The 21,306-nt window shown below is 41.0% G+C and overlaps 1 protein-coding gene across 1 annotated transcript in view; it reads left to right on the top strand.

Moving 5' to 3' along the window:
• ASAH2 (N-acylsphingosine amidohydrolase 2) overlaps nt 1–21,306 on the top strand; it is a gene marked incomplete at its 3' end in the record, with an annotated part of 73,574 nt that overhangs the window by 16,970 nt on the left and 35,298 nt on the right. The window contains 2 exon segments of the mRNA XM_080694823.1: nt 16,559–16,679; nt 17,892–18,017. Coding sequence (XP_080550949.1) covers nt 16,559–16,679; nt 17,892–18,017 — 247 coding nt within the window.

Raw genomic sequence — 21,306 nt, 5'->3', positions numbered from 1 at the left:
TCTGTATTATCTCAGACCCTACTACTCCTTTACTGGGTTGTATCACAGAGTCTCCGACCCAGGGAGTCAATAGAGGCTGCTTTAAACTATGGGGGGTGCCAGGTTGCACGCTCTCCTATGGTGTGATATCTCTGCCACCACCACTCCCTCACTGGGTCAAGTCCCAGGAGGCACAATACTGGGATTTCTCCTCTGTGGCCCGCAATTTGACTCACTGTTCTTGAGTACGTAGATGTAGCTGTACTGGACTCGGTGAATTCACTGCTGCTGCCGCCGCCGGTGGCAATATGGTGCCTCTGCCACGCCCTCGGCCATGAGGCTGGCGTATTTTTTCTTCTCTGGTTTTGATTTCCACTCTGAATCCCTGCAGCGTGTGCTGAGCTCAGCCACTGGGAGCTTTAAATGCTGTCTGCGCCGAAAGATCCCGCCTGGCTGTTCCGCATCGGCTCACCTCGGCTTGCTGTAGCCGTCCGCTGAGTTCGCCGCTGCCGCCGGCAGTATGGCGCTGCTGCCGCGTCCTCGGGCGCGTGTGTCTCCTCTGTGGCCCTGAGCTCTGTTCTCAGTCCGCTTTCTCTCTGGAGCCTGGTGGTTTTTTTGTTTTTCTGGTGATGGTGTTTTCTGGCTATGAAAGGCGCTCTTTTTGTGGTAATGGAGATTGGCTGTTAGCGGGACTCTTAAGCCCCGCTTGTCTCGGTCGCCATCTTCCCGGAAGTCCTCTTTCTTCCTTTTTAAAAAAAAAATCTGAGTATTTTTTCTTCCTCCTCCTCCTCCTCCTCCTCTTCCTCCTCCTCCTCCTTCTCCTTCTCCTTCTCCTTCTCCTCATCTTCTTTCTCCTCCTCCTCCTCCTCCTTCTTTTTTTTTTTTTTGTGATACTGGAAATTGAACTCAGAGGCATTCTACCTCTGAGTTATACCCCTAGTCTTATTTTAGTTTTTATTTGGAAACAGGGTTTTACTAAGTTGCTGAGGCCAGCCTCAAACCTGTGATTCTCCTGTCTCAGCCTCTCAAGTACTGGGATTATAAGCATATGTCACCTTGCTTAGCTGGATATCCTTTCTTAATTACGGAGTTAGGGGTGGGGAGACTGACTAGTGTGATATCTGCAGATGCTGAGAAAAAGATACGTAGTTAAACATCCAGACTTGGAGAGAGGTACAACTGGGATCCAGCCACGGGGCCTTGGGCAAGTTCTCAGCCTCTCAGAGCTTACTTGTTTCCCCTGTAAGACAAGGCTGATGTAAATGCCGGGGCCTCAGTGTGGAGCTCAGCACAGCATCTGGCCTATGATATGATGATTCAATAAACATTAATAGTTATTACTTTACCAAGATCTTGTATGTGAACCTCTGTGAATGTGGACAGTTAAATCTTGATAAAATAAGAAAACAACTTGACAATTCAGGGAATTGATTATGGGTTTGGCATTATTTACCTGTGTTTTCCTAAAAGGATTAAGTCTAATGCAGGACGCAGCTGCTTAGGGACAGAAGCGCACCGAGGCCACCGGAATCTCACGCAGATGCAGATGAGGCAGAATCACAGTTCCCTACTGCAGCCCTGTTATCCAGCAGTGACTGCAAATGGGGAAACAGACTTGGCTTCCTTTGAAGAAGAGGTATTGGCATTCCTATAGGATTTTGATCACTGCAGTTGGACTAGGTTGGTAATGTAGTTCTAGACAACTTGACCTGTGGACTTAGAAATGATGCAAACCAGGTGTGACGGCACAGGCCTGTAATCCCAGTACTTGAGAAACTGAAATTGGAGAATGGCAAGTTCAGCAGCTTAGTGAGGCCCCCTGCAACTTAGTGAGAGCCTGTTTCAAAGTTAAAAAGTAAAATAGAGGTAGGGGTGTGGCTCAGAGGTAAAAGATTCCTGGGTTCAACCTCCAGTACCAAAAAAAAAAAAAAAGAAAAAAAATGCAAAATACCCTAAGGAAGGATATACTACTTGGTTTGGGTGCTAGAGTCAAATGGCTCAGGTTCACTCTGGGCTCTCATCCTTATCGCTGTATGACTTTACACAAGTTAAGTGACTAACCCTGGTTCTCAGTTTTCTTATCTCCAGACATGTTTGAGCACACTATGGAATGAAGTGAGTTTTTGAAACATTAAAGATAAGTATTGGAGCAACGCTGTGAGGTCTGCCAGGTAGAATTAGGACACATGTAAGTGAAAGATCTCATGCAAGTAAAATTTAAAAAAAATTTTAATTAAAAATAATCAAGAAGTGAAGAAATATAAAGACTATGGTTGATAGCCTTCACCTACCAGGGCTGGCCCTAAACCTAGGTGGAGAGCATCAGAGTGACAAAGAGTTCAGGTTTGAGGGTGAGGTTGACTTGGGTTCAAATCCCAGCTCTTCCTCTTAATCGCTAGCCTTTGGCCTGGGGAAATGCTATCTCTGTAACCATCAATCACCCTATCTGAACATGGGGGTACCTTATCGGGTGGTTTGAGGATTAAACAAGATAGTGTTTAAGTTTAAGCTCTATTTCTGTGCTTGCATAGACAATATAATAGTTTTAGCTGAAATGTAAGAAATAAAAGAATATAAATTTACCTCTTTCTAATAACTCTATTATGGGTACATGAAAGTATTCAGAATTCTTAGCACTGGACTTACCTCTTTTTAAACTGGGGTCACTAAGCCAGGCCTTGTGGCGCATGCCTGTAATCCCAGTATTTGGGAGGCTGAAACAGGATGATCACGGGTTTGAGGACAACCTTAGCAATTTAGCAAGACTCTCAGCAGCCTAGCAAAAACCTGTTTCAAAACCAAACCAAACAAAAAACAGGCTGGGGTGTAGCTCAGAGGTAGCATGTCCCTGGGTTTAATCCCCAGTATCATACACAGAATGAGTAAGTAAATAGAGAGGTGCAGTCACTAAAGTTTTCCTGATATACTTTGCTATATGGGCTGATGTGATAAAACTTATTCTTCCATGACAGTATATTTATTTGTTAATTAGTTGCCATCTAGCATTTAACTCGGGATTTCTAAATGCCAGGCATGGGACTGTGTGTTTTGAGTATGTTACAATGAATCAAAGAGGCCTGGCTCCTGTCTTCAAGGGTCCTACGGGATAGTGGGGTGCTTGAGGCAGGAGACAGGATAAATAGACATGTAAGCCCAGAATAACCAGATGGCCACATGGGCATAAATCAGTGCTGCAGGACTTTGGAGGAGGTAGCAGAGTCCTTCCCGTGAGCATCACGGAAGGCTTCGACAGAAAGTGATATTGGACCTGGACCTTGAAGGAGTCATGCGATTCCCCGGGGAGTCACAAGGCAGAGAGTCAGAGAGTAGGTGGGATGTGAACTGCAAAGGCTGGGAAGCTCTAGATTATGGAGCACGGTAGTGTGGAATTTGATCGGAATGCACTCCTCTGACTAGTTATATTGAATAGCTCATGTTTGTTGGGAGAAGGTGGTTTTCGCATGTAGTTTCTATTTAATTTTTTGGCTAAATGGCTGAAGCCATTTATAATTCCTTTTATTAGTTTCTCAATCATTTAATAATGAATGGGAGCAGAAAATTTAAAAAAAAATGCTAGCTCTCAGGCCAGGTGTTCTTTGATTCTTTGCACAAAATGATATTGTACACCTGGAGGTCCCAGGGTCTACTGTCAAGGTGATAGCAGAGCTGGTCCATCTGCCACACTGAACAGCCTGCAATAACTTTCCATTGTTTCTGTAACCACCATATGTTATCCTTGATGAGCTCGCCCCTGCAATCACCTCTGGTTACAGAGAGATCATTACTCTGCGAATACATTAAAAATGATCCCAAACAGAAAGTCAAATCTTGGCTGCTAAGGAACTCAACGACCACATGTAGGTGTTTGCTGTTAGGGAGAATCCCAACGTGTGAGCACCTCAGAATTCCAGACCCGGGAAACTGACGAGCTCGCCTTGAGCTGGGGAACAAAAACAATGTGACAGGCTGGGTGTGGTGGCACACACTTGTAATCCCCGCGCTTGGGAGGCGGAGACAGGAGGATCGCACGGGTTCAAAGCCAGCCTCAGCTACTTAGTGAGGCTCTCAGCAACCTAGTGAGACCCTGTTTCCAAATAAAATATAAAAAAGGTCTGGGAGTATATCCCGGAGGTAGAAAGCCTCTGCGTTCCACCCCCAATACCACCAAAAAAAAATAAAATAAAATAAAAAAAACAATGTGACCAGCCCAGTGTCACAGCCAGGACTGTCCTCTGCACACCGAAACCCTATGGAAGGTCTTAATTCCTGCCTTCCTATTTTCAACTGTTTTGTTTGTTTTCATTCTTTCAATCAACAAGTCTGAACTGGACACCCACTGTGTGTCATGCTTTCAGGCCTTAGAAGGATGTATTTCCCGGCCTTGGATTAGGAACCAGATACCTGGATCTGTGCACCTTGAGTGAATCCCATGAGCCCTCTTAAACTTAGTTTTCACATTTCTCAAACATGGATATCTTATCTTCTCTTCACACAGAGATCATTATTAATTCATTCACTTATTAAATGTCTGTGGAGTATGTGCATTATGAACTGAGCTGGTCCTAGGGATAGAAACAGGAACAGAAATAGACGTGGTGCTTATGGTCTACTGATAGGGACAGAGGACATTTAAATAGACATGCAATACACATATAATTATAATTGGGTTAAGTATTATGTAATTTAATTATAATCAGGTAAGTGCTAAGAATGGAAAGGATATATATATCTATTTTATTTGTTTATTTATTTTGCAGTAGTGGGGATGGAACCCAGGGGCATTCTACCTCCGAATGACACCCCCAGCCCTATTCTTTATTCTTTATTTTGAAACAGGGTCTCACTGAGTCGCAAAGGGCCTCACTATGTAGCTGAGGCTGGCTTCGAACCTGCACGATCCTCCTGTCTCAGCCTCCCAAATGCTGGGATTACAAGTGTGTGCTACCACGCCCGGCTTATAGATCTATTCTAAAGAAATTTGATCTTGCTTAAAGTCTGAAGAATGTTTCCCTGCGAAAGTAGAGCTGAAAGCTAAAGGAAGAGAAAGAAATAACTGGCAAAATGGGTACATGGAAAAGAACATTTAACATGATTGGAGAATTCTACAAAAGCCTGTGTTCTACCTGAAGAACTGACAGGAGGTCTGTGTGTCTTGAGTGCAGGGGACAAAGGGGCCGGGTGTTGGGAGACAGAGTTGCAGATGGCATGACAAAACTTTTGGTCTTTATACCATAAGAAATGGAAAAATCATGAAAGTATTTTGAGCTGGAGTTGGGAGCTGTTGAGGAATTAGGAAGACCAGGACTTGAGGGATGAAATAAGATGATGTGGCTGAAACCATTCCACAAGGTGTGAACCCTCTACTAGTGCTCCAGTTGATCCATGTCAGGAAGATATTTCTGACTCTCCACCTTTATTTCCTTAAGAAAAAACACTAAATGATTTTTTTCAGACATAGCATGTTTGGGATTGTCTGAATTCAGAATTAAAATATAAGTTGTGCAGCGTTTACAAAACCCACTTTGGGAGAATCTGGACAGCCCGTGAGAGTCCATCATCCACTGGAGAAGACAAAACGGAGTCTTAAGATCCTGTTGTAGTAAGATAGCTTGTGCCAGGCGTGGTGGCGCACGCTTGTAATCCCCGCACTTGGGAGGTGGAGACAGGAGGATCACACAGGTTCGAAGCCAGCTGTGCTGGCTTAAGAGACCCTGTTTCAAATAAAAAAATAGGTCTGGGAGTGTAGCCTGGAGGTAGAAGGGTTTCCAGGAACCCCAGTACCACCAAAGATAGCTTGTGGCCAGGCACAGTGACACACATCTATAATCCCAGTACTTTATGAGGATGAGACAGTAGGCTTCCTCTATTCTGCCCTGTCTGTTCTCTACTCAGTCCAGTCAACCCCACTCAGATAGCAAGCTTTAGGAACACAGTACTGCCCTTCACCAGTTCACTTTTGACCTTTTCTTTTTTATCCGTCTCACCTCGTCTCTGTCCACACACATGCCTCCTCTGTGCAGGAACTCTGCTCTCTGTCACTGAGCCTTTCTGGCCTCACCTGCCCCTTCTCCACTATTCTGAAGTGTGTACTGTCTCCCTGCCCCGACTCTCCTCCGCTTGTCTGCTTCCCCAGAGGAGCAGAGGCGATGGCTGGGCAGGGAGCTCTCATCCTGCGTCATGGCCCATCCTCACACACAGCCACAGTGCTTGATAAGGGCGTTTTGATGACAAGGGTAATGACCCTTGACTGATGGCAAAGATAATTCAGGCTTATGTAAGTTAGATCGTCCCACGTTTAAAAACAAAGCCATAAAAACCAGTTGGTAGGACACACTGGACTCAACCCAAAGAAATGCAAAAGGTTATTATTGTTTTCCAAGTTTTTTTTCTTTCTTTTTTTTTTTTTTTTTTTTTTTTTTTACTTTTTGTGGTACTAGGGATGGAACCCAGGGACATTTTACCTCTGAACTGTACCCCCAGCCCTATTTTTTATTCTTTATTTTGAAATAGGGCCTCACTGAGTTGCAAAGGGCCTCACTAAGTAGCTGAGGCTGTTCTCGAACTGCGATCCTCCTGTCTCAGCCTCCCAAATGCTGGGGTTACAAGCGTGCACCACCACGCCCGGCTTTATGGTCAATACATCTTATTTGTATATTTAAAAACAAAACTTATCTATATAGTTAATATATATTTATATATTTATAAAATATTTATATATTTTAAAATAAAAAACTTATTTATATATTTAAAAATAAAAATAAGACCATGTTTCAAAATAAAGGATAAAAAATAGGGCTGGGGGTGTAGCTTGAAGGTAGAATGCCCCTGGGTTCCATCCCCAGTACCACACACACACACAAAAAAAAAGATGTATTCACCATAAAAATAACTGGAAAAACTATAGGAGAGTAAAAAGGGCAAAAATTAATAAAAATTATACTACCTTAAGTCTGCCATGGTTAATAATGAGGGTACTTGCTTCTGCTCTTCACCTCTGTGGACCATGTAACAAGAAACAAGATGACTGAAAGGTCACGCTGCAGGTAGGGGGCTATATGCTTTTCCACAGACTGGAAATTAGAACTTTAACATACTATAAAAAATTAGTGTTAGAACTTTAAAATTCTATACAATGTTAACAATATTATCTCCACATAGTGGGATGATTTGAGTGGTTTTTTTAGTTGCTTCTTTGTTTTTGTAATGACTTTCTTCATATCTAATAATGACTTCTTTGTTTCAAAGTCTATGTAGTTTCATGATAATATATTTAACTCAGCCAGTCATGGTTTCAGATGCCTGTGTAATCTCAGTACTTGGGAAGCAAAGATAAGAGGATTGAAGGTTGAAAGCCAGCCTCAGCAACTTAGTGAGACTAATTTGAAAATAAAGAGGGAAAGGGATAGAAATGTCGTTCAGAGGTAGAATGTTCCTGGATTCAATCCTCAGTAATAAATGTGTGTGTGTGTGTGTGTGTGTGTGTGTGTGTGTGTGTGTATAAGCATACATATACAGTGTATATGTGTATATCTTGTACTATATAGCATACACACACACACTCGATATGTCTATACATAGATAATTAGATAATACCCCTGGATTAAATTCCCAAACACACACACACACACACACACACACACACACACACACATGTTTATACACAGTTTATACACACACATGCACACACGCACACGCACACATGTTTATACACACACACACACACACACACACAAGTTTATACACACATATATTCATCCAGCACATGTACTTAGCTCAGATCTTTGCAGGTTAGGATTTTCCATGTGTATTTTTCTGCCATTTTCACTCAATCCTTCTTAATTCTTATTCTTTGGGGTGTTTCTTATAAATACCAGATGGTTTTCTGATTCTGTACTCTGACAGTCTTCACCTTTCAATAACTGACTTTATTTTCAGAAATTATGAGTTTGATATGTGGACTTGTTCTCCTCTCTCTCTCTCTCTCTCTCTCTCTCTCTCTCTCTCTCTCCTCTGCACTATTTGTCCCTCTTCAATGTGTTTTCCTCTTCCTCCCTCACCTCTCACCTATTCTGGATAATTTGAGATTTGTTTAAGTCTTTAAGTGCAGGCTGTAGTCTTCAAGGGTGGCCACAACAGTGCAACAGAGCCTCTGACCCCACATGATGGGTCCACTCCCCACCAAGAAGGGAGTTGGCTTTGGCCTGATGGCTGCTTTCATGGATGGAGACTAGTAGGCGTTGACAGGATGCCAGTGCTGGCCATGGTTGTCAATGTTATTTTTTAGTAGACTTCATTATTTTACCTAATTTAGTCTTTACAGCAGTTTTAGGTTTACAGCAAAATTGAGAGGAAAGGATAGCCTTCCCAGAGATGCCCTTAGCAGCCCATGGACGTCTTCCCACTCTCAGCTGCTCTCACCAGGATGGTCCTCTGTTAGTCAAGAGTCCTACATTGACACATAATCACTCACAGCTTACATAGCGGTTCACTCTTGGTGTCATATCTAGTGGTTTTGAAATCTTCTAGAGTTACTCATGTAGTTTCTACAGTTTCAACCATAAGAAACAAAAATTTAAAAATCAACTCAGGCATGCTGGCTCATGCCTGTAATTCTAGTACTTAGGAGGTTGAAGACAGGAAGATCACAGGTTCAAGGGTAGCAATTTAGCAAGCTCTCTGCAACTTAGTGAGACCATTTCAAAATAATAAATAAAATCGGGGTGGGGTGTAGCTCAGAGGTAGAATGCCCCAAGGTTCAATCCCCAGTGCCACAAAAAGAAAAAAAAAATCATCTGGCAACCTTGAAACTCAGATAACTTCTATAAACTTTTTTTTTTTTTTTTTGCAGTACTGGGGATTGAACTCAGGGGTATTCTACTTCTGATCTACACCCCCAGCCCTATTTTTTTGTTCTTCATTTTGAAACAGGTTATTACTAAGTTGCAAAAGGCCTTACCAAGTAGCTGAGGCTGGCTGTGAACCTGTGTTCCTCCTGTCTCAGCCTCCCAAGTACTGGGATTACAAGAGTGCACCACCACACTCAGATTTTCTATTAACATTTTATTGTATACCCTTTTAGATTTTTTCCTAACCATACCTCTATCCCTTTTTGTTTTAAAAGGTAGAATTTTAATGTTCTAGAGTCTGATAATTTTTGCATTTAGTAACACCATATGAATATATTTCAGTACTAGTAAGTGTTTTTAAGAATTTCCATTTAAAATTGCTATATACTATTACATTATATGTAGTAGAACATACATAACTAGTCAGCAATATTTGATATTTAGGTTTATAGGTTTCTCCATCATAAAATACATTATGAGAATGGGTATAGTGGTACATGCCTGTAATCACAGTACTTGGGAGGCTAAAACAGAAGGATCTCAGGTTCAGGGACTTGTTCCAAAATAAAAAAGGAGACCTGGTTCCAAATAAAGAATAAAGCCGGGCGTGGTGGCGCACGCTTGTAATCCCCGTGCTTGGGAGGCAGAGACAGGAGGATCTCACAGGTTCAAAGCCAGCCACGCGTGCTGGCTTAGGAGACCCTGTTTCCAAATAAAAATGTAAAAATAGGTCTGGGAATGTAGCCCAGAGGTAGAAAGGCTTCCAGGAACCCCAGTACCACACACACAAAAAAATAAAATAAAAACTAAAATAAAATAAAATAAAAAATAAAAAGGTCTGGAGGTGTAACTTGGAGGTAGAATGCCCCTGAGTTCAATCCCTAGTACCAGAAAACAGACTAAAACAAACCAAAAAACCCAAAACAAAATAAACTGTGATAAGAATTCTTAAACATATATATTTGCCAACGATTCCCCAAGCTATATTCCTAGAAGTGGTACTGCTGAGCCAAAGACCATGTTTAAATTTTAAAGCTCTTCCTATAAATTGCCATGGAGCCCCCGGAAAGGCTTTGCTGGTTTGTCCTTCTGCTACTAACATGAGCAGGATGTTGTTTCCCGGGCTCTTGCCAGTCTTGGTATTATTATGCTTTTTATAATAGTTGCCAAGTAACAGACTCAAAGAAGCCAGATCACTGTTGTTTTCCTTTGAATTTCTTCAGTTCTTAGTTTGGCTGAAAATTTTTAAAAATGTTTCTGTTGGCTATTTTTTGTTTTTCTTTTGTTGATTGATTAACTAGTTAGAGCACAAAGATTTTGATTTCCGTAAGATATCTCTCCAGTAACATTATGGAGAGGGCTTTTCAGTGTGTGTGTGTGTGTGTGTGTGTGTGTGTGTGTGTGTGTGTGTGTGTGTGTGTGTTGCTAGGAACTAAACTCAGGGCATTCTACCTCTGAGCTACACCCCAAACCCTTTTTACTATTTATTTATTTATTTATTTATTTATTTATTTATTTTGGTGGTACTGGGGATGGAACCCTTCTACCTCCAGGCTACATTCCCAGACCTATTTTATATTTTTATTTGAAAACAGGGTCTCTTAAGCCAGCAAAGCTCGTTTTGAACCTGCGTGATCCTCCTGTCTCCGCCTCCCAAGCACAGGGATTACAAACATGTGCCACCACACCTGGCTTTACTTTTTATTTTTTGTTTTTTTATTTTATTTATTTATTTTTTCCTGGTACTGGGGATGGAACCCAGGGGCTTTCTCCAAGCCATACTCCCAGACCTATTTTATATTTTATTTGGAAACAGGGTCTCACTAAGTAGCTGAGGCTGGCTTTGAACCTGTGCGATCCTCTTGTCTCAGCCTCCCAAGTACTGGGATTACAGGTATGCACCATTGCAGCTGGCTTGAAAAGTTAGTCTTTATTCATTGCTTTTGCTGTTTTAAAATTCAGGTTGCCCCTTGGATAGAATTCTGAGCCCAACAATACTTCCAGTATAACACATGGAACACCCCTGCCTTTCTGCTCCCAACAGTTTACAATGGGGTGATATAAGGAGGATTGTGAGGGAGGGCACAGAAAAGTGTGTTCATCAAAGTAATGAATACCAAGCACTACTACAGAGAGAACATGAAGTTCCAGTGGCTGAACCCATTAAGGCCTTAGTTTCACTCATGCAGTCTAATGAAAATCAAGTGGTCCTTCACATGTATTATTGGTCAGACCTTCACATGCCCCACCCTGCAAGTGGGACTGGGAAATAGAAGAGCCTTATGGGTATTTTGTGAGCACTCAAGTATCTGCCACAAGAGGGCAGAGTATCTTTATTTTAATTATTTCATGCTCATGTGGGTTCAAAAAACATGTGATGCATGGGTCCAACATGCACACCCTATATTTTAACTTTGTGTTTTAATATAATGAATCATGTATGTTTATACTCACAGCCCGTATCTCTTCCTTATCATCACCATCATCTTCAGGGCTGGGTGTGTGGCTTAGAGGTAAAATTACCCACGGGTTCAATCCCCAGTACCCCCCCCCAAAAAAAAAAAGCCCCAATCTTTTGACTTTTAGGAGTACTCTTGATTGTTTCATGCTAACTAGAGCAAAGCCCTGTCTTCCATCTTATATCCAGGTGTGACATCAGCATTATTTTAAAATGTTTATTATCAGGAACGTATTTATTCTTTTATGTCTAGATTTGTACTTCTTCTAAATGAAGCCTTTCCTCCACTCCTTTGACCTTTGCTCTGAAGAGTGATTTTTGACCAGATAAAAGCCATTGTAAATATTGTCTTCTAAAATGAAAATGGCCACCCTTCTGCATATCTTTATAATATTCATCTATTATTATACAAATAACACACATTTCAAAGGGTGGAGGAGGAAAAGTACACCTTTCTTTCCTGCAATTGAAATAACTTTTTCTGCATATTCATTTTTTTTTCACTTTTGTAGAGAAAACCTTCAATTGATTTTCTAAGACTTAAGATAAATGACATAAATAAATCATTCATAGTCTAACTAGTAGAACAAAATTTTTGAGCATTTATTCTTTCCTTAGATACTTTGTGAAGAGTGGTAGCTTTCTTGTTGGTAGAGAGCACTCCTGAGTCTGTGTTCCTTGGGTTGTAACACAGAGCCTGCCTTGTTCTTAGCTCCCAACAGTTCATGTCAACCTCACCATGATGTGTAGTTTCAATGTACCAGAAAAATATGAAGCACTTGAAATGAATGCCAACATGAAAAAGAACTATTAGTGAAAATTTCAAATGTGTACCAATTTAGAGTGATTAGCATGATGATTCTCCATGTAACTCTCCTCCAGCTTCTGGGTAATCAGTGATACTGTGACCCAAATTCACATCTCTCTCTCTCTCTCTGTCTCTCTCTCTCTCTGTCTCTCTCTCTCTCTCTCTCTCTCTCTCTCTCTCTCTCTTTCTCTCTCTTTCTCTCTCTCTCGTCTTCCTAGAATATTTTAAAGCAAATGTCAGATGTTATATATTTCACTCATAAATATTCCAACACATGTATCTTTTTATTTAATTAATTAATTTATTTATTTATTTTGATGGTACTGGGGTTCCTGGAAGCCCTTCTACCTCCGGGCTACACTCCCAGACCTATTTTTACATTTTTTATTTGGAAACAGAGTCTCCTAAGCCAGCGCGTGCGGCTGGCTTCGAACCTGCGTGATCCTCCTGTCTCTGCCTCCCAAACGCGGGGATTACAAGCGTGCGCCACCACGCTGGCCATATATATATATATTTTTAAAGTATAACCACAAATGATTATCACAACCAATAAAATTAAAAACACTTAAGAGACTCTAATAACCAGTCTGTGTTAAGTTCTTCTTGTCTATATTAATAAAGTCTTTTTTTATTTCAGTTGTTTTGTTTGAGCCAGAATTAACACTAAATTTGTTGGCAATGTGTATTAAGTTTCCTAGTATGTAATAATTCTGCCCATTTCCATGCTGTTTACTTCTTTTTTTTTTCTGCACTGGGGATTGAACCCAGGGGCATTCTACCTCCAAGCTATACCCCAGTCCTATTTTTTTATTCATTATTTTGAAACAGGATCTCACTAAGTTGCAGAGTGCCTCACTAAGTAGCTGAGGCTGAGGTCCTCCTGTCTCAGCCTCCCAAATACTGGGATTAAAGCAGGTGTCACCATGCCCAGCCTGTTTACCTCTTGAATAATTTTAAAGTATGTATGTGTATGTGCATACACACATACAAATTTGTGGCTTCTTCTGAAACAATTAGAAGATCTAATTTATACTACCAAAGGGCAACATTTGTCTGGAGTGGAGTAAAGGCTGTGGCTTTCAGTTTCTTCAAGTGTCTCATTTCTCCATAGTCCACACCAGTCCCTATGGCACCAACTTGCATAACTCATTGGTGTGGCCCGGCTTAGAGCTGATCACCTGTGATATATATCTACTATTAAACAATGAGATGTGAGTCTGAAAGCTGATCTTGAATTCCTAAAACCATCCAAAATTATTAAGTAAATGTTTAGTTTTATGCACTTTATTATTTAGGTAGGAACGTAAGCTCAACTGGCTTCAACATTTTTAGCAATGAATTGAACCAACAAAAGACCTTAAAAAAAAAAATCTAGCCGGGCGTGGTGGTGCACGCTTGTAATCCCCGTGCTTGGGAGGCGGAGACAGTAGGATCGCTCAGGTTCGAAACCAGGGAGGATAGCTCAGGTTCGAAACCAGTGGTGCTGGCTTAAGAGACATTGTTTCCAAATTAAAAAAAAAAAGTATAAAATAGGTCTGGGAGTGTATCCTGGAGGTTGAAGGGTTTCCAGGGACCCCAGTACCACCACACACACACACAAAAATCTAGTTCCAAGTTGGGCATGGTGGCACAAGCTTGTAATCCCAGCATTTGGGAGGCTAAGATGATAGGCTCGCTATTCGAGGACAGCCTCAGCTACTTAGTGAGACCCTCTGCAACTCAGTGAGACCCTGTTTCAAAATAAAGAATAAAAAATAGGTTTGGGGGTATAGCTTGGAGGTAGAATGCCCCTGGGTTCCATCCCCAGTATCACAAAATAATTCAGTTCTAGCAAAGCCTGAGGCAGGAGGATCACTTGAGCTTAGGAGTTTGATGCCAGCCAGAGCAACAGTAGAACTCTATCTCAAGAAAAAACAGCTAAGATAGGAAGGTCATAGCCAGCCTCAGCAAGTTAGTGAGGCTCTCAAAAACTTAGCCAGACTCTGTTTCCAAATAAAAAGTTTTATTTATTTATTTATTTATTTATTTATTTATTTATTTATTTATTGGTGGTACTGGGGTTCCTGGAAGCCCTTCTACCTCCGGGCTACATTTCCAGACCTATTTTTACATTTTTATTTGGAAACAGGGTCTCCTAAGCCAGCGCGCGCAGCTGGCTTCGAACCTGCGCAATCCTCCTGTCTCTGCCTCCCAAGTGCGGGGATTACAAGCGTGCGCCACCACGCCTGGCCAAATAAAAAGTTTTTAAAAGTAGGGCTGGAGTTTAGACCACAAAACCAGGGCAAGTTTGAGGTCAGCCTGAGCAACTTAGCAAAATAAAAAATAAAAAGGGATGGGGATGTTTCAGTGGTAGATCATCCTTAGGTTCAATCCCCAATACTCTCCCCCAAATCTAAATTAACCTGAAACTCCATGGACTGAGCATCGCACGTAGCCTGCCTTAGTGCCTTCCATTCTGTCCTAAGCTTTCTCCTCTGTGCGCTGGTTAGCTCTTACACAGGCCGCTGGACAGGTGTCAGAGACCCAAGTTTGGGTTGCATCCTTCTACGGTCATCATTTTGTATTTCTGAGTCACTTATGCAGATGGAGGTAAAACAGCCTATTAGGGTGTTGGGATGCTCAAATCAGTAACAGATGTGAAATTAGTTTGCAAACTACATGTCTTTGCTATTAAACAAGACATTGCCACAGAGAAAGGTATGAGAAATTCGTCACATCCTCTTCACACTCCTCTGCATTTTCTTTCCTGTTCCTTCTCTCTGTTATGACCTTAAGGATTAACTGCCAGTCATCTGTGCTCTCCAAAAGATTTATGACTACTTTGTATGCTATTTGTCGCTCTATATTAAGGCCGTTTGTTCACATCTCTGTCTTCTGTGAGATTCCAAGAGCGATTCACCGTTTATTCTATGCTTGGCATTCAGCCAACCCTCAGTAATGGCTCTTGAGTTGGACTGCATTGATTTGAATAATTAACATCTTTGTGACTGTCTTGAAGGACAAAGTCTCTGTCTATACAATTATTTAGGAGTATCACCTCGTAAGGGTCCAGTCTTGGTGCTCATTAAGAACTTATCATAAACCAGGCATAGTGGTACATGCCTGTAATACTAGTACTTGGGAGGCTGAGACAGGAGGATCACAGGTTCCTAGGCAGTCTCAGCAACTTAGTGGGATCCTGTTTCCAAATAAAAAAAAAACAGGGATGGGGGTGTGGCTCGGAAGTAGAATGCCTCTGGATTCAATCCCCAGCACTACACACACACACACACACACACACACACACACACACACACAGAACTTATTATACAGATGACAATAATTAGATGTTCATGAAATTAGAGTTGATTAAGTGTTCATGAAGTTAGAGTTCTGATTTTGTCGTTTTGTTTTGTTTTGTTTTGTTTTGTTTTTTGGTGGTACTGGGGTTCCTGGAAGCCCTTCTATCTCCGGGCTACTCTCCCAGACCTATTTTTACATTTTTATTTGGAAACAGAGTCTCCTAAGCCAGCGCGCGCGGCTAGCTTCGAACCTGCGCGATCCTCCTGTCTCTGCCTCCCAAGCGCGGGGATTACAAGCGTGCGCCACCACGCCCGGCTGTTGTTTTGTTTTGATACTAGGGATTGAACCCAAAGGCAATCTACCTACAAACCACACCTTCAGACCTTCTAATTTTTTTTTTTGTATATGTGTATGATACTGGAGATTGAGCCCAGGGGTATTCTATCTCCGAGCTATACCCACAGCCCTATTTTTTTTCTTTTTTCTTTTGGTGGTACTGGGGTTCCTGGAAGCCCTTCTACCTCCAGTATACACTCCTACGGGCTATACTCCCAGACCTATTTTTTTAAACATTTTTATGTGGAAACAGAGTCTCTTAAGCCAGCGAGGCTGGCTCCGAACCAGCGCGATCCTCCTGTCTCCGCCTCCCAAGCGCGGGGATTACAAGCGTGCACCACCACGCCCGGCTACCCACAGCCCTAATTTTTTATTTCTTATTTTGAAACATGGTCTCACTGAGTTTCAGAGGGCCTCACTAAGTAGCTGAGGCTGGCCGCGAACCTGGATCCTCCTGTCTCAACCTCCCAAGTACTGGTATTACAGTCATGCACCACAATGCCCGGATCCTTTTAGTTTTTTTTTAATTTGGAAATAGGGTCTCACTAAGTTGCTGAGGCTGACCTCAAACCCACAATCCTCCTGTCTCAACTTCCCAAGTAGTGGGATTACAGGAATGTGCCACCATACCTGGCAAATTCTGTATTTTTAATTTAAGTAAATGATAAGATTTCTTGAGCACATAATTTGCAATTTAAGTTCATTGATGATGAAAGACTCTAAATGTAGAATGCCTAGCATTTAGAATACTTTTTCCTGGCTGGAAAAAAAAAATCAAGCTTCAAGGCTTCATTTTTGGCCCAGTTCTCTGTTCTCTGGGTTGACCTAGGACTTCTTTTTCTTTTGTAGCTGGTTTGCCCTCCATCCAGTCAGCATGAACTTCAGCAACCATCTTGTAAATAGCGACAATATGGGCTACGCATCTTACCTTTTTGAGCAAGAGAAGAACAGAGGATATCTACCTGGACAGGTGAGGATTTATGTTACTGATAGCTTCATCCTGATTCCTTGAATGTCATTGTTCAATCAATGGTGAGAATAGCTGATTCAAATTTCCAGAATAAGACGTCATTTGCTTGGATAGAAGGAGTTCACCATTCTCCCTAATAGAGTAAGATGAAATTTAAATGATTAATAAGCCACTTGCAGTTTGTGGCATACACTTCTTATACTGATGGCTTCATAAGGTTACTACCAGTTCATAAGGAAGAGCAAGTTCAAGATTTTTGTACTATGTGATAGTTTTTGATCAAGCTGGAAGTATTAATAAATTGTGTTGATGTTAACTTTGGTTTTCAGCGCCACAAGAATATTAAGCACCATCTTAGTGGCCTAAGAACCTTGAATGAGAGCAGCTGATGAGTTCTTTTCCCTTATCCAGAGCTTCTTCTTCATAATGAAATGCCCTCTATTTTCATACACTAAGGGCTACTTCAGAGACCACCCCAATCTATCTGACTTGTTTTGTAATCTGAGAACTCATTGAGTGAGGGGCTCAGACATAGCGGGCACTTGCAGGAAGCCAGGCAGGGTACTGGGTGGGAACCTCTTCAACTGTGGGTGAATTAATGACTACAGATAATTAACCGGGATCTCATTCTACACGACCACTGAATGCAAGCCCAAGAGGCAGAAAAACAGACAGGATGAGAGACCCAGGCCCTTGCCTAGAATTAATGTTCTGCTATAAAGATAGGAACAATTTTTAAAAACTTGCTGAGGCTGTCCACAAACCTGCAACCCTATTGTCTCAGCCTCCCAAGAACCAGGATTAGAAGGATGCATCACCATACCTGGCTAAGCCATTTTTTTAAAAAGGGCAAGCACATCTCTGAACTCCAGATAAAACACCAGCAATTAGACTGATGGCTCACCATTTCATAATTTGTTGTTCCACGTCTAAATGTTTCTGTTTGCGGCCCAAATTTCAAAATTGCCCTCCTTGAAACACCTTCGTTGATATTTGGAACGTTTTCAGTAATAATATGCGAATTGACCACAAGGTGACTGGCTACAAGGTTTTTCCAAAATCAGAAACGGTCTCAGAATATTAACTCTTCTTTTTATTGTCTGCAAATGATGTTGGATAACGCGCCGAGTACATTGAACATTTGCATCTTTAATGGAAGCCATCATAAGAAATAAAAAAGAATAAAAGGTAATGGGCTGTTTCTTTTGTCAGGGACCATTTGTAGCAGCCTTCGCTTCATCAAACCTGGGTGACGTGTCCCCCAACGTTCTTGGCCCCCGCTGCACCAACACCGGAGAGTCCTGTGATAATGAAAACAGCACTTGTCCCACTGGCGGGGTAGGTCATCACATGGCATTTAGCATCTTTGTTTTCGTATCTCAAGAGCATTTCATGTTTGAATGTTCACCATTACTTTATAAATTACTTTAAGTCTGCACTGACCTACTTACCTCTAGCACCTGCTCTTCTCTAAAGCACTTGTCCAAACCCACTAAATTTTGAGTGGATAAAATTATAGTTTTCCACATGATTGACTGTTGAGCTAAATGTCAGAGATTAAGTATCCTTCCGTAAACTTGGGTAGTCTAAAACATTTTGCCTTGGCATTTCTGAAATTACAAGTTTGCACCCAAAATTGCCTGCTGAGACATTTCTCATTGATCATAAATCTATAGTGTTTTATATTTTATATAGTGTTTTATATTTATTTTAAAATAGAGATAATAAGCTGGGCATGGTGGTGCCTGCCGCTTGTAATCCTCGCGCTTGGAAGGCAAAGACAGGAGGATCACGCAGGTTCGAAGCCAGCCTCACTGGCTTAAGAGACCCTGTTTCCAAATTTAAAAAAAAAGTATAAAATAGGTCTTGGAGTGTAGCCCAGAGGTACAAGGGTTTCCAGGAACCCCAGTACCACCAATAAAATAAAATAATAAAATAAAATAAAAAAAAATAAGAGAATATCAGCTAGGTGCAGCGGCACACACATATAATCCCCATACTTGGGAAGCTGAGACAGGAAGAGTGACGGTAAGAGGTTACCCTCAGCAATTTAGCAAGAACCTGTTTCAAAATGAAAAAAAGGGCTGGTAGTAGAGCTCGGAGATAAAAATTTACTTGGGTTTGATCTCCAGTATGTATATATATAGTCAAATGTTCTTTTTCTTTCTTTTTTATTTATTTTCTTTATTGGTGCACTGTATTCATACATCATAATGGGATAAAAAAATTTGTAGACATACATGCACACATCGCCCAATTAGCCCCTACCCAATCCCCACCCTGTTCCCTCCCCATCCCTCCTTCCCATACTTGGCTTAGTGGTTGACATCTAGTATTATAGCAATTTATCCAAAATTAACAATGATAATCTCACAGAACAGTTTCATTTGTCTGATACCAAGCTTTTGATGACTTAAAGAACATTTCAATATTTCTTTTTGTTTTCTTTCTTACCAGAGAATATTTTTTTCTTTTTTTTTTTTGGTGAAACTATCATACATTTATTTATTTATTTGTCACAAAAAAATCTATCCTAATGTGGAATATGGACTCTAGATACCCAAAACAATCTCGAAGAAGAACAAAGCTAGAAGATGTATATTTTCTGATTTCAAACCATATAAAGCTACAATAATTGAAACAGTGTAGTACTGTTATAAAGGCAGATATATAAATCATTGGAGTTAAATAAAAGCCTAGAGATAAATTCTTCCATATATTGTCAAGTTATTTTTGACAAGGTTTCCACAAACATTTGGTGGAGGAAATAATAATCTTTTAACTAAATATTGTTGAAAAATAATAATTACATGAAAAAGAATAAAATTGGACCCTTACCTAACACCATATACAAACATTAACTCAAAATAGATAAAAGACCTAAATATAAATCTTAAGACTGTAAACTTTTAGAAGAAAATCTGGGTCATTAAACCTCACAACATTGAAATCGGCAGTGATTTCTTGGATATGATTTCAATGACACAGGCAACAGAAGGGTAAACAAACTCCCTAAAAAATAAAAAAATATTGTATATCCAAAGACAATGTAAACAGAGTTAAAAGTTACTAATAGAATGGGATAAAATATTTCCAAATGCTATATATGAAGGTATATTAATATTCCAACTAGAAATCCTAAAAATTAGCAACAATAAAAGCAAACAATACAATTTAGAGATAGGTAAAAGACTAACATAAATAATGAATCTCCACAGATAACCAATCTTAGTTGTCTGTTGGATGGAAAATCTTGTTTCTCTGGTTCTGGTGTGTGTTACCTAATCCTTTGTAGTTAATCTCTTTGAGTATTTTCTCTAGCGCTAGTTTTGAAGACATAAATTCCTTCAGTTTTTGTTTGTCACGGAAGCTTATTTCCCCACCTAATTTGATAGAAAGTTTTTCTGGGTAGGAAATATTTGGCTGGAAGTTGTTTTCTTTCAGAGTTTGGAATATGTTACTCCCAGCCCTCTGGCTTTCATGACTTGGTTTGGGAAGTCTGGAGTGATTCTAATTGGTTTGCCTCTGAATGTCACTCAGCCCTTTGTTTTTGTTGCCTTTAAGATCCTCTGCTTGGCTTCCACATTGGTCATTTTGACAATTATGTGGCGTGGGGATCCTCTTCTCTGATCCTCTCTAACGGGGGTTCTATAAGTTTCCTGGACCTGTGTATCGACCTCTTACTCTATGTTTGGAAAATTTTCTGCTATTACTTCCTTGAAGAGATTGTTGATCCCTTTGGTTTCACCTTCTTTTCCCTCCTCTATTCCAATTATTCTTAGGTTAGCTCTCTTGAAATGGGCCCATATTTCTTCAATGTCAGATTCCTGTTGTCAGATATTTTTTTCTAGATTAGAAATTATGCGTTCATTTTTGGATTGATCATCTTCTAAGAGCGAGATTCTATTCTCTATGTGGTCTAATCGGTTGTTTGTACATTGAATTGAGGCCTTTACTTCATTAATTGCATCCTTTATCTCTTTTTGGCTCTCTCTGAATTCTTTTCGAAACACCTCTATTATTTCTAAAGTTATTTTCCTGATTTGATCTTCTAGAAATCTCTGAATTTCTGTTTTATCGGGTTCTGATGTTGTGGGGTTGTGGGCATTCATTGCTCCATCGTTATTCCTCTTTCCTATGATTTCAGAAGTTTGTGCCTTCTCTGGGTTCTTCCCTTGGGTCACTAAGACTTCACTTAAGGTGCTCTGGATCTCTAGTCTGTGGTATCTAAGTCCCCACTACTCCTTTACTGGGTTGTATCACAGAGTCTCAGACCCAGGGAGTCAATCGAGGCTGCTTTAGTCCATGGGGGGTGCCAGGTTGGGCATTCTCCTATGGTTTGATATCTCTGCCACTGCCACTCCCCCACTGGGTCAAGTCCCTGGGAGTGCTGTACTGGGATTTCTTCTCTAGGGGCCACAATTTGACTCACTTTTGTTGAGTGTGCCGATGGAGCTGTAGTGGACTCCGTGAATTCACTGCTGCTGTCGCCCGTGGCAATATGGCGCCACTGTCACGCCCTCGGCCGTGAGGCTGGTGTATTTCTTCTCTGGTTTTGCGCTCCACTCTGAGTCCCTGCAGAGTGTGCTGAGCCCAGCCACTGGGAGCTTTAGATGCTCCCTGCGCC

The sequence above is a fragment of the Muscardinus avellanarius genome (assembly GCF_963383645.1).
Source record: "Muscardinus avellanarius genome assembly, chromosome: 4".
NCBI classification, from domain to species: Eukaryota; Metazoa; Chordata; class Mammalia; order Rodentia; family Gliridae; genus Muscardinus; species Muscardinus avellanarius.
The sequence above is the reverse complement of the archived record's forward strand: the minus strand, read 5'-3'. Positions and strand labels throughout refer to the sequence as shown.